Here is a 12,650-nt window from a genome sequence, read left to right as displayed (position 1 = left end):
ACAAGAACTACCAGAAGCAGTCTGCTTTCACCTGACAGAGATAACAGTATACCTTTGTCCTCTTCCCTCAGGGCTATATCAACTCTGTAGCCCTATCATAATCTATCACCCAGAGACCTTGATTATTTTAATATCCCCCAGAATATCATGCTGATTAGACTGGTGAGCAAGAAATGCTGCAAACACCCTAAATGTCTTAGTAAGATACACATGTGCCATGGATGGAGGTAAACCACCCCCACCAAAATTCAGGGGACTACCATTTTGATTAATTTTCTTGATGTCCAGGTATCTGCAGCACGTTGAGATATACTTCCAATGTGAAAGACATAATCCTGTACTTTGTACCACCTGTCACTAGGAAAAAAAGCACAAAGCTTCATTGGCCTTTTTGGATTTTGGAAGCTACATATAAAACATTTGTGCTATGCTGACTCATTTACTAAGTATCCAATAAAGCTGCCAGTTTTTTGGGAGGAATCATTAAGTTTTATTTTTAATCTTCTATATTTATGCTTTTGGATGACATCTTAAATGTAAAGTTTTTTCTATGTTTGCTCTAATATGAGGTTTTAAAAACTGGTATTAGTTTTAATGCTATTTATTCATGTGAATTACATAGTTCTAGAAAACGAAAATACTGTATCTGTTGACCAGCATGATTTAAAATGTTGTGTTTCTTTAGCTAGAATATGATCCTATAAGAATGCATGGTCATATGGATGTTATTAAGATAAGGGGCCACTCCTAAAATATATATAAGGACGGAAGTGAAATCTGATATATTCAATTACTTTCTAATAATACAACATAATAAATTATAAGCCTGCCAGTTTTGAGTGGGCTCCAGAGCAAGACAAGATTCTATAATAGGTTCAGACTGTAATGCAAGTTGCTCTTGCATTGGGCATTATGACTCAGCAGGTCCTAATGACCTCTAAAGTTCTATAGCAAATAGATGTGCTGTACAAATAGGATTACCATACATCTTGGTTTTCAATGACAGTGCGAGTTTCCACCTGTCATCCCAAAATAATTATTAATAGTTTCCCTTTTTCCTCTTTAATATGTCTTATCTTGGATGTTAAATTACATAGTCACTATGAATAGAGCCTTCTGTGGGCACCAATAGCAGAATAATTTTTGAGCAAAGTTAAGCTCTATTCTGCAGATAACTATTTTCCTTTTGAAAAACAGTTTCTGGCTTAGTACTGCATGTTGGCAGAGAATGAACACCTGATCACAGTACACTAAGTGACCATGTGACCTGAGCCGCTCATCATGAACTGAATGTGCGACAAACTTCCTCATCAAGTGAAAGCAATATTTGAGATCAGTCTCCAGCAAGTATGGAAAAGTTGTAAGAATATATGGCTCAGATTCCTAGGGTGACTACTCCTGCTGAACCTTTCCTTCAACCCTCAACTAAGGTCCTATAACCAGCCGATGTAGGAAGAAAAACCTCCAGCTGGGTTTACAAATGATTTTTCATGATATGCTGACACCTACCAAAAGTGAACTGTTACAGTATCATAGCTCCACCCCGGAATGGCTTGAAAGAGGAAGAGAAATTCTCCAAGTAGGCAGAACTCAGCAATACATCTAGTTGTTGAAGTGCTTGGTTAGGGAGAGAGCCAGAATTACAGATCTATGCTGATTCATGGGCAGTGGCTAATGGTTTAGCTGAATAGTCAAGGCTTGGGAAAAAAAGAATGAAAAACTGCTGACAGGGAGGTCTAGAGAAAAATTATGATTGGACCTCTCAGAATCGATAGTGTGAAGATTATTTGTGTCCCAGGTGAATGCTCCCCCAAGAGTATCAATCCCCTGCAGAGGAGACTCTCAATGACCAAGGTGACCCATTCCGTGAATGTCCATTGGTCTCTTTCTTGGGATACTCTGGTGCTTGGAAAAAATAGCCTTGGCAGCAGGGATGAAGACCATGCACTTACTCTCACCAAAGCCCATCTTGTTATCACCCCAGCTGAGTACCCAACCTGCCAACAGCAAAGGCCACTGTTGATCATTTAACATGGCACCATTTCCAAGGGGGATTATGTAGCCATCTAGTATGAAGCCGACTATAGATAGGTGGACACCTTCCTTCAAAAGAGTAGTTCCCTGAACATGTGTTCTAAAAAAAAAACAAAAAAAAATGTAGCAGTGATTTTCTTCCTTATTGGAATAATTATGTATGTATTTTTAGATATAGATTTGCCTTCCTTGCCTATAATGTTCTATAAGTGGAGTTGTAAACTGTTGTTACAACAATACTAGATTTTGTAACTATTCATGTATTTACCTTTACTGAGATCTTTATTTCTTCTTACGGCTTTGAGTTACTGTCTAGTCCTTTCAATTCAACCTGCAGGACTCCGTTTAGCATTTTTGCAGGGCAGGTCTAATGGTAATGAATTCCCTTTAGCTTTTGTTTATCTGGGAATGTCTTAATTTCTTCCTCTCTTTTGAAGGAAAGTCTTGCTGGATCTAGGATTCTTGATTGACAGGGTTTTATTTTTTTATCCCTCTTTTGGCACTTTGAATATATTAGCCCACTGCCTCTGGCCTCCAAAGCTTCTCATGAGAAGTCTGCTGATAATCTTATTGAGGCCTCCCTGTATGTGAAGAGTCACTTCTCTCTCACTGCTTTCAAGACTCTCTCTGTATCTTTGGACAGTTTGACTATAATATGTCTTGGTGGTTTTTAAGTTCATCCCACTTGGAGTTCACTGAGCTTCACAGATGTCTATATTTATGTCTTTCATCAAATTTGGGAAGTATTAGGCTATTATTTCTTCAAATAATCTCTCTGCCCCTTTCTCTCTCTTCTCCTTCTGGGACTTCTACAATATATAGGTTGGTTTCCTACAGGTCTCTCAGGCTCTGTTCAAATCAATCTTTTTTTCTTTTTGTTCCTCAGACTTGATAAATTTAATTGTCCTATCTTCAAGTTCTCTGATTCTTTAGGCTGCTCAACTCTTCCTTTGAATCCCTCCAGTGAATTTTTCATTTGGTATTGTAATTTTCAGCTTTAGAATTTCTTTTTGGTTCTTTTTAGGTTTTCTCTTTATTGATATTTCCATTTTGTTCATATATTGTTTTCTTGACCTTCTTCGTGTCTTCTATTAGCTCTTTGAGCATCTTTAAGACAGTTGTTTTAAAGTCTTTAGTAAGTATTCCCTCAGATCTTTCTCAAGGATAATTTCTGTTGGTTTATTTTTTTCCTTTGGATGGGCACACTTTCCTATTTCTTTGTATACTTTGTGTTTTTTTTGTTGAAAACTAAATATTTGAATTTATTAACATGCTAACTCTGGAAATCACATTTTCCTCCTTCATTAGAGTTTATTGTTTTTTGTTTTTGTTTTATTTTCTTCTGGTTTTGATTGTTGTAGGCTGTCTCCTTGTTAAGGATCAGCCTGAGGTGTAAACTTAAGGTCTTCTCAGTTATTTTCTAAGCCTGTGCCTTTCCTTAGGTATGTGAGGTGACTTTCTAATTCTCCCTGCACATGCAGTTGCTTTTGAATGTCCTAGACTTTCATATCTGGCTCTCAAAAGGAGGAATAAAAGAAAAATGAAGGGGATAAAGAAAAGGTGTTGGTCCTTTAAATTCCCTGCAAGTCTGTTCAGGGAGAGGGAGGAGCTTACAACGCTGGGGAGAGGGAGTGTATGTGTAACAACAGCTGGCTGCCTGTCTGCACCTCCATAATCAGAAGCAACAATCAGTGATCAGAGCACAGATCCCCAACATTTGGAGGACAGTGACCTTTTTGCTCACCCTGGCTCCTACGAGCTGCATGTGAGTTACTCCAGGAATACATACATGACTGCCTACTATGAGATTGGAGGTTGGAGTATGGGTAGCTGCTATTGGGCTAAGGGCTGAAATTGACTGAGATTAACTACAGTCTGGTCTAAGCCTTCCCCTGAAAGATGAAAATTTTCAACAGACTCTAGTCAGGAGTTTCAAAATTGTTACATCAGATCCTGCCAATGAAATTGTTGTCTAGGTGAGGAGACAAGATTCTTGGTGCTTCCTACTCTACCATCTTCCCAGGATCCTCTGATGAAATAGTCTTTGATGATTTATTTACTACGCTAGGTATAGTTGGGGAAGTTGGAGTCCTAACTTATAGCATGGGGTATCACATAAGCCAGCAACTAATATTGATACTGTTTTTCTCACAACCATTATATAAAGACCTAGGAATTAATGAATGAAAATGAGTGTAGCTTCTCTAACAATTATATCTAATAATCCACTTGCAGAATTTTTGCTTCTCATTCCTACTACTTTGGGAACTTCTGATTTAGAGGTCTTAGTTCCCAAGGAAGTACTTTTACCAGGGGACATAAGAACAGTTCCACTGAACTGGAAATTGAGGTTCCTACTGGCCAGCCACTTAGGTTTCTCATTCCACTGAGCCAATATGCAGGCAGAGGGGGGTTTATTCCATTGGCTGGGTAACTAATACTGTTTATCAAAAGTAAATATAATTGCTGCTATACCTTGAAGGCAAAAAAGAGCATCTTTGGGATCCAGAGAATTATCTGGTGCTCCCCTTAGAAGTTCCATTATCTTTTAGTAAAAGTTAATGGAAGACTACAGCAACCTGATAAAAGCAGGACCTTTAATGACTCAGACCCTTCAGGACTGAAGGTTTAGGACACCACACCAGTTAAAGAACCCCAACCAGCCAAAGTGCTGGATGAGGACAAAGGACCATTAAATGGGTGATGGAAAAAAGATTTATGAATATCAGGCCTCCTGACCCGTTAAGAAAATGATTGTAGCAACTATGTGTATTTTCTCCTTCCCTGTGTGTGTGCAGGTGCATGTGTGTGCAGGCATGTTGTATGTGTAAACTGCTAGTGGTGATTGACTTGACAACTTAGTTTTTAGGCTGTAAGATACCTAGAAATTTCTTTAGGAGAGAAAATATCACCACCCAGAGATGGGTCCAGTAACTGATGGAACTATGTCTCATCCCTTTTTTGAGGCTGGTGAAAGTATCTTCAGTCTAAGAGGAAAAGTTCCTTCATGTAGGTGAAAGCATGTTGTAGTTGCTATTGTTGTATGAAACTTAAATATGGAGAGGAGGAGGAGAGTAGACAGTGGGGTTTCAAAGGTTTGATGGTGCCAGCTTTCTGCCTATTTGCTCTCAGCCTTCACTACTCTCCTATGTGCTCTGCTATGTGTAGCAGGGGGCTGGAGCCACCCCTTACCTACACTTTCCAGACTGCCTTTCCAACTGTCCTCCAGTTAGATACTGCCAAGGGAAGGGACTGGTGGGAAACTGGAAACCCAGAGCCTGGGGAGAAGCAACTCTCTTGTGTAGTTTCTAATAGCATTTCTGATAGTGCAGCAGCAATGGCAGTACTGACAGTGGTAACTGCTGGCAGAGGTTCCAGCCCTAGTTGAAGCAACACATCTTCGGCAGGTCTAAAACTATAGCAACAACTTCTCTAAAAGCACAGCAGCACGTATAGACTTATGAGCTTCAGTCCCGCTGAGTCAGCAGCCTCTGATCTCTGGATATCAATCCTTCTTTTTTTTATTCCCATACCCCTCTTGTCCATTTTGCTCTTCCAGCCTTTTTAATAGCTATGTAGCCAATTCCCTCCATTTATCGTTGGTGATGTTTTACGTGGAACAAAGTTTCTCTAGGTATGATTTTTGAAAGAGTCCTTATCTTTTGGTAGTACATAATAGAATATTTATAGACAAAATTATAAGAATCTTCCAGAATCATTTATGGCTAGGATATCTGAGATTTTCCTTAAGAATAATCTAGGATAGAGGGTGGTGGGGGCATAGATGAAACAGGACTGGCTATAACCTCATCATTGTCAGGTGATAATCACTGGGTAATAGGTACATGGAAATCAATTTTACTATTAACTTTACCTTTGTATGTGTTTAAAATTTTCCATAATAAAATACCAACTATTATATCTTCCCCCTAAGAATGAATGAAGGCATAAATAAATAAATAAACCCCATCTATTTGCAATACCTTGAATGGTTTTTGTATTCCTGACTAGAGGCTGACTGACACGTCTTGTGAAGAAAGCCTGCCTGAGAATTAAGCCAACACCAAGGAAAACAAAGATATATGCACGTGCGTGACAGAGCAAGTGATACAGAGAGTGACAGAAGTTGTACACAGGCTTAAGAAACAGAGATGAACATAGAGCCCTGGCAACAGCCCGTGCACCTATATCCAGCTAAATGAATTCATCCTGGAATTTTTCAAATACAGGAACCAATAAATTCCCTTTTTGTTTAAGCTAGTTTGAATTGGACTTCTGTTACTTGCGAACAAAAGAACCCTAATGAACTCTCTAATGACCACTATTATCCCAAACCCCTTGAGCAACTAACCGACCACCATCATCACTATAATTTCTATCATATCTGCCATCATCAAAATAAACATTATCACTATAACCATTTCTAAGTTGGTTAACATTCACTGAATGCCTACTGTGTGCAAAGCACTGGGTCCTCATCTAGGTGCTACAGATCAGAGATGAGTAAGTCAGAGCCCCAGCCCTCAAAGAGCTCACAATCTGCTTGGGGAGACTATATATATCATCCATTTAACTATCATAAAGATACATATATATTTATGAGACAGAAGTCACCACAGAATATGCTAAGTACTAAGTGGGGAAACATTAAATTCAACTGATGCTTACAGAGAGGAAGAAGAGGCATGGGCTAAAGCAGTCAGAGAAGGTGTCTGATAGGGAAAGGAGGAGGGTCCGAGCTGGGCCTTGAAAAGTGTACAGAATCTACATAAGAAGAAAATATAATAATCATGAGTGTGGTCTCTGGAATCAGATGGACTTGGTTCAAATCCTAGCTCTGTCACTGACCATTATATTCTCTTCTTATTGTATTGTGGGTTTTTTTTTTTCTGGAGACAGAGTCTTGCTCTGTCACCCAGACTGGAGTGCAGTGGCATGATCAGAGCTCACTGCAATCTCCAACTCCTGGGCTCAAGCAATCCTCCTGCCTCAGCCTCCCAAGTAGCTAGAACTACAGGCATGCGCTACCATGCCTAGCAGACTTTTAAATTTTTTGTAGAGATGGGGTCTCACTATGTTGCCCAGGCTGGTACTGAGGTCCTAGCCTCAAGCAATTCTCCAGCTTTGGCCTCTGAAGTGCTAGGATTACAGACGTGAGCCACCATGCCTGGCCCTTCTGTTCTTATTGTAGACGAATCCCCTTCATGAGCCCTCTGCTTCAGCTTTATAACTTTAGGCAAGTTACTTAACCTGTCTGTACCTCAATTTTCTCATTTAAAAAATGGGGATAATAGGAGGACACCTACCTCACAGAGCTGCTGTGAGCATTAAATGAGATAACATATATAAAGTGCTGAGAATAGCATCTGGCACTACCTATGTGTTATTATTAATAATAGAGGAAGGACCAGTATATCCTGGTGAGAAGGAATGGCCTTAGCAAAGGTGAAGACAGGGAATGTACAAAGCTTATTTAGAGACCAGTAAATAGACTTACTGAGCTGAAGCAGAGGGCTCATCAAGGGAATCATCTGGCAAGAGCAATATCCACAATTTACAAATGACCAATCAGAGGCAGAGAAAGTAGCTTGCCAAATACCTGCATCTCTCCTAACAGCACCCAGGAAAACTGGTGCATCCAACTGAGGTTTTTCCTGGGAGCCTCAGCAGACAGCATTCTCCCTGCTTTGAGCACTGACAGCCTGTCCTTATGGCACATTCCAAGCTGCTTTGGACTATTTCTTTGGATACTTGTGTATAGACAAAGGCCCCTGAGGGAACACCCAGGACAGATACCAGGAAGTAGAACTTACTGCTCTGTGACAGCCAAATTGGGTGGCAGGGAGGTGAGCCCATTGCCTGTGAGGAGCAGGACACGGAGGTGTGGCAGAATCCCCAGATCACAGATGGCCTCTGGAGTCAGGCTGTTGAAGGAAAGGTCCAAGAACTACCATGCAAAGATAAAAGATGGGGAACAGAAACACACATGTGACGATGATGCTTGTACATGAGGCGGGAGCTAGCTACTTTTTTTTCTAACTTTCCAGGTTGCCCCATCATCCACAGGACAAAACCCTCCTGACTCTCTGGATTAACAGTCAAGGTTAATAGAGTCAGTTCCCAACCTATTTTCCAGCCTTAGCTGCCACTGCAATAAATTGACTCCTCCCCATCCTACCTATAGAACTTTGCTTGTGCTTTTCACTCAAACAGGAATGTCCTTCTTCCATATATCCGAATCCAAGCCCCAAAAGCCCAGCTCAAAAGGTGCCTACTTATAAAACCTTTCCTAATTTCCCAACCAGATGGACTCTCTCCTTCCCCTGACTTTGAATGCTTCATCTAAACTGTTCTCAGGGTACTTATCAAGGTTTGCCAGCTATCTGAGATAGCTAAATGCATGTCTGAGGAACAGAGATGTTGGTATATGGATGTGCCTAGCATAGTGTCTGGCACACAGTGGTGGACTAGATCATAACCCTTTGAGATCAAGGGCCATGCCACTGTAATACCATATCCTTGTAACCTAGCATAAGACCTGGCACAAAGTAGGTGCACACAAAAAATTAGCTGAAATGAACTGGCCTATGAGGACAATGACGCCAAATTATCACCCTATCATCAACCACCTTCTAACTGGCCACCTGGATTCATGAGACAGTTGACTGGGGTCAAGGTGCCTGCCAGGAAACTGTGTTTCTCTCTGCAAAGACAAAGGCAACTGGGATAAATGACATCTGCCCAATCTTTGTGCTCTCTCTCTTAAGCCTCTGTAGACACTTGCTTTAGCTCTTACAAACCAGTTGGCTCCCTTCCCTCCACTCTAACTTGCTGTGTGCTTCTCTGCACCACTCCCCACCCCACTACATTGAAGCCTTTTGAACAGGGTCAATTTCAGCATCTTATCCAACTAGTGCAGGAGCAAGGTCTCTGGTCAGCCACATCAGTGTTACAAAGTCAGTCAGACATATACACACTGCAGGTCACCATCAGAGAAGGACTGGGTTTGGTCTGATTCTGCTGTAGTAATTAATTGATGGGCTCTGCAGATCTGGGCTTAAGTTCTGGCTAACTGTGCAATCTTGGAAAAATTACTTAACCTAAGCTTCCTTATCTATAAAGTGGAAATAAGTGGTTCTTATGTAGATAAAGCCTTTAGCCTAGAGTCTGGTACACAGCAAATGCTTAATTAATGTTGGCTGTCATCATCATCATCATCCTTTCATTCATCAACCCTACACTGAAGGCTTACTTTGTACCAGTCCTTGCCCTGTGGGAGTCACCAGCCTACCAGGTAGGTAGATACAGACATATGTCTGTTAGGTAGCAATGCTGCTGGGAAAGATGTCTGAAGACAGACCAATGGGGGCACAAAGGAGAGAATGGTCAGGTCTACCAGGGGATCAGTATAGGCTTCACAGAGCAGGTAACATCTGAGCTGTCCTCAGAGACTAGGAAGTATTCACCACATTGTTAAGGGCAAGGAGAAATTCAGGGAAGTAAGTGTCATACATAGAAGGCAGGAGGCAGGAGAACCGTAAATGGTTTGGGTATGACTGAAGCCCATGGTATAAGAGGACTTGATAAGACTGGCCAGACCATGAAAGGTACCAAGTACCACAGGAATGCCAAGTTGATGCCACCATCAGCAAATTTCAAGGTTTGAGGGTTCACACAAACCCCTTTTGAGGGGCCATCCCACTTGGCTGAAGCAAAGAGAGAAGCCTACAGGAGGAAGGCCTGGAAAGCTGCCTCAGATAAGCACAGGTAAAGGTGGAGAAAATTCTCTCCCTCAAACTCATATGTAGACAGTCCATAGGAAGACATTCATAGAAAGACCTGTGGATTCTATCTATCTTCTTAACATCACTCACATATATTCCCTCTGATCCATTCTTTATAGAGCAGCCAGCTCTGACCCTACCACTCCTCAGTCTAAAACCCTTCAATGGCTCCCTATTATCCATAAGATAAGGTTTAAACTCCTTAGCAAGGTTTCCAGGGTTCTCCAGTCTCTTTTTCACTACCTCTCCAGGCTCATATATCAGTACACTCTACTGTGTCTCTCTGTCTCCATTCCAACCATACTAAGCTGTTTCATCAGTGTTCTAGCTCAGGAATTGGCCAACTAAGGCCTGAGAGTCAAACCCTGCCTGCTATTTTGTGTAACCCATGAGCTAAGAATGATGTTTACATTTTTAAATGGTTGAAAAAAATCAAAAGAAGAATAATAGTGTATTACATGTGGAAATTATGTGACTTTATTTATGACTTCAGCACTGTAAATAAAATGTTATTAGAACACAGCCATGCTCGTTTGTTTACATATTGTCTACGGCCATTTTCCTTCTATAACAGCAGAGCTGACTAGTTATGACAGTTATGACTAGTTATAATCATATGGACCACAAAGCCTAAAATATGTACTCTCTAGCCCCCTAGGAGAAAAAGTTTGCAGACCCCTATTCCAGCTACTTTGGCTATTTAATGTTGGATCCAAATTTGCTTTACACAGAATTAAGTGCAGCTCAAAGAAACTTATAGCCATGGAATCTCAGGTCACAGAATTTCATAGCTGGCCCAGAATTTATAGAGGGGGAAAGTTAAGTCCCAGAGGGGGTAAGTTACTTGGCCATGGCTAAGTACTGGCAGAACCAAGATCAGAAACAAGGTCTCCTGACTACCAGGGCAGGGCTCTAGCTGAATCTTTTTCAGATCTATAAGTAGTGAATCACAAATCGTGGCAAAGTTAAGTTTTTGTAAATTGACTCCTGAAGAATTCTACTCTGGCCTTTTCCCCCTGGGGCAGCCTTTTTGGCAAACAAGAATAGAAGATTCCTGAACTGCCTACTATATCTGCTGAGTCACATCAAGTTTTATTACACATCAAAGTATTCATTACTGTGAACTGCAAATTCAGGATATTTGACAGGTTTATCCTTTTTCTTAGGGAGGGCTTGCAAATCACAGAGATGAAAACAAATGACTGTTCAGGAGATTTCCTGTTTTCATTTATATTCTGCACCTTAAATGTGATCTGCTCTATTATGTAAATATTCCCTTGGGTAAGGCTGGGTCTGCTAGATACATAATTTTCATCATGCTTTCAAACTATAAAGTAGGGCCTCCAAAAAGTCAGTAATGATCAACCATTAGATCCAAGCTAGTCAGCTGTGGGGTCACAGCCTGTAGTCGTGGCCCCTTCCCTATGGCCCACTGGCACTTGAAAGAGGTTTGAAGAAGGGAGGGGTGAAGAAGACAAGATGCGTGCCACAATGCAAAACACAGCAGCTCAATGACTAGTTTTTGAAAAAGTAAAAGAACAAATAAATGGAAGTTCTTAAGAAGGTTCTAGGCCTGGAGGTCAGGGAAATGGCTCTCTGCATCTCTAGTGCATCTGGACCCTGTCTCCCATTAAATCTACTATAAAATGTTTTTTTTAACATAGCACAAAATTGCCTCAGTTGTTGGAAATTTATTTTCTATTTTATTGTACTTTCAAGAGCTTTCTGGACAAGTCTGAGGACCACTCTTGTCCCAAATCATAGTAAATCACTGTTATCTTCAGTATGACTTGAAACCATAGTGAGAAGTTTCCATTATATTCAGTATAGTATGCTTTAAAAATGCAAGGACATAATAATCTATTTTAAGAAGATGGCCATCCCAAGAGGTTAAAACCTTTTAAAACCTTAGCATGAGTTTTAGAAGTTTGGCATAAGTCTCTGAAAATTCACCCTTGTGGAAGTTTTCCATCTCTGACAAGACCAGGGTAAGTGAGGCTTCTTTTGAAGAATGGATAACCCTGGATGTTTGCAGATTAAATCATTTAAGTTACCAACTCTTTGGTGTTGACTGAGCTTGGCCAAATGCTCAGCTCCACACCTGGCTCCTCCTCTACTCTTCATGTGGATAGCGACTCTCAGGTAATGACAAAAGCTTTCTTCCTTTGTGAAAAGTGTTCCCCAAATCTTCATGAAAGCTGAAGCAGTAATAAACTTGAAGTATGAGGAAATGCATGGAAAATGCATGACTATGGGAAATTTAATTTAAGAGAAAGCCAAGAATGCAACAAAATTTTCTGTATTTTCTAATCTGGGGTTTGGAGGACAGTTGTCAATGTACAAATGTCAAGAGTCTGATGTTGAATTCATAGGAGCACTACATTATTTCATACTCCTCTCTGGGCCTATGGACTGAGGCCCATAGACTGCTCTATCCCAGTCTCTGGGACTGATCCAGCTCACTCAGACCAGGATGAGTCTCTGGAATCAGTCCATAATGTCTCTACTTCAGCTGGTCCAATCTGCTGCACCTACCTTTTAACCTCCATGGCTCTTCAACCCTCACTGGATCCAGATCTCCCCTCAAACTCTCCCTCCTATAATTCTCAGTTTAAATTTACTTTTCTGCACAGACTCCCTTGAACATGACCTTTGGCACTTATTTTCCAGGACCATGCACCATTGCTATAGGTATCAACTATTTGCTGCCACTGCTACCATCATCACTACCTCCATCACCAGCACCACTACTACCCTCACTCCCACCATCACCACCACTACCTACCACCCCCCCCCCCCCAGAGGCCAGCAATGAAGTAAGAGCCTCGCTGT

The 12,650-nt window shown here is 41.0% G+C and overlaps 1 protein-coding gene across 1 annotated transcript in view; it reads right to left on the bottom strand.

Moving 5' to 3' along the window:
* The window catches only part of XRRA1 (X-ray radiation resistance associated 1), a 77,036-nt gene that overhangs the window by 44,739 nt on the left and 19,647 nt on the right, over window positions 1-12,650 (bottom strand). The window contains exon 7 of the mRNA XM_069469246.1: window positions 7,848-7,981. Coding sequence (XP_069325347.1) covers window positions 7,848-7,981 — 134 coding nt within the window. The remainder of the gene's footprint in view (window positions 1-7,847; window positions 7,982-12,650) is intronic.

Source organism: Eulemur rufifrons, chromosome 6, assembly GCF_041146395.1.
Source record: "Eulemur rufifrons isolate Redbay chromosome 6, OSU_ERuf_1, whole genome shotgun sequence".
In the NCBI taxonomy this organism is placed as follows: domain Eukaryota; kingdom Metazoa; phylum Chordata; class Mammalia; order Primates; family Lemuridae; genus Eulemur; species Eulemur rufifrons.
This window is presented reverse-complemented; position numbering and strand designations above follow the sequence as displayed.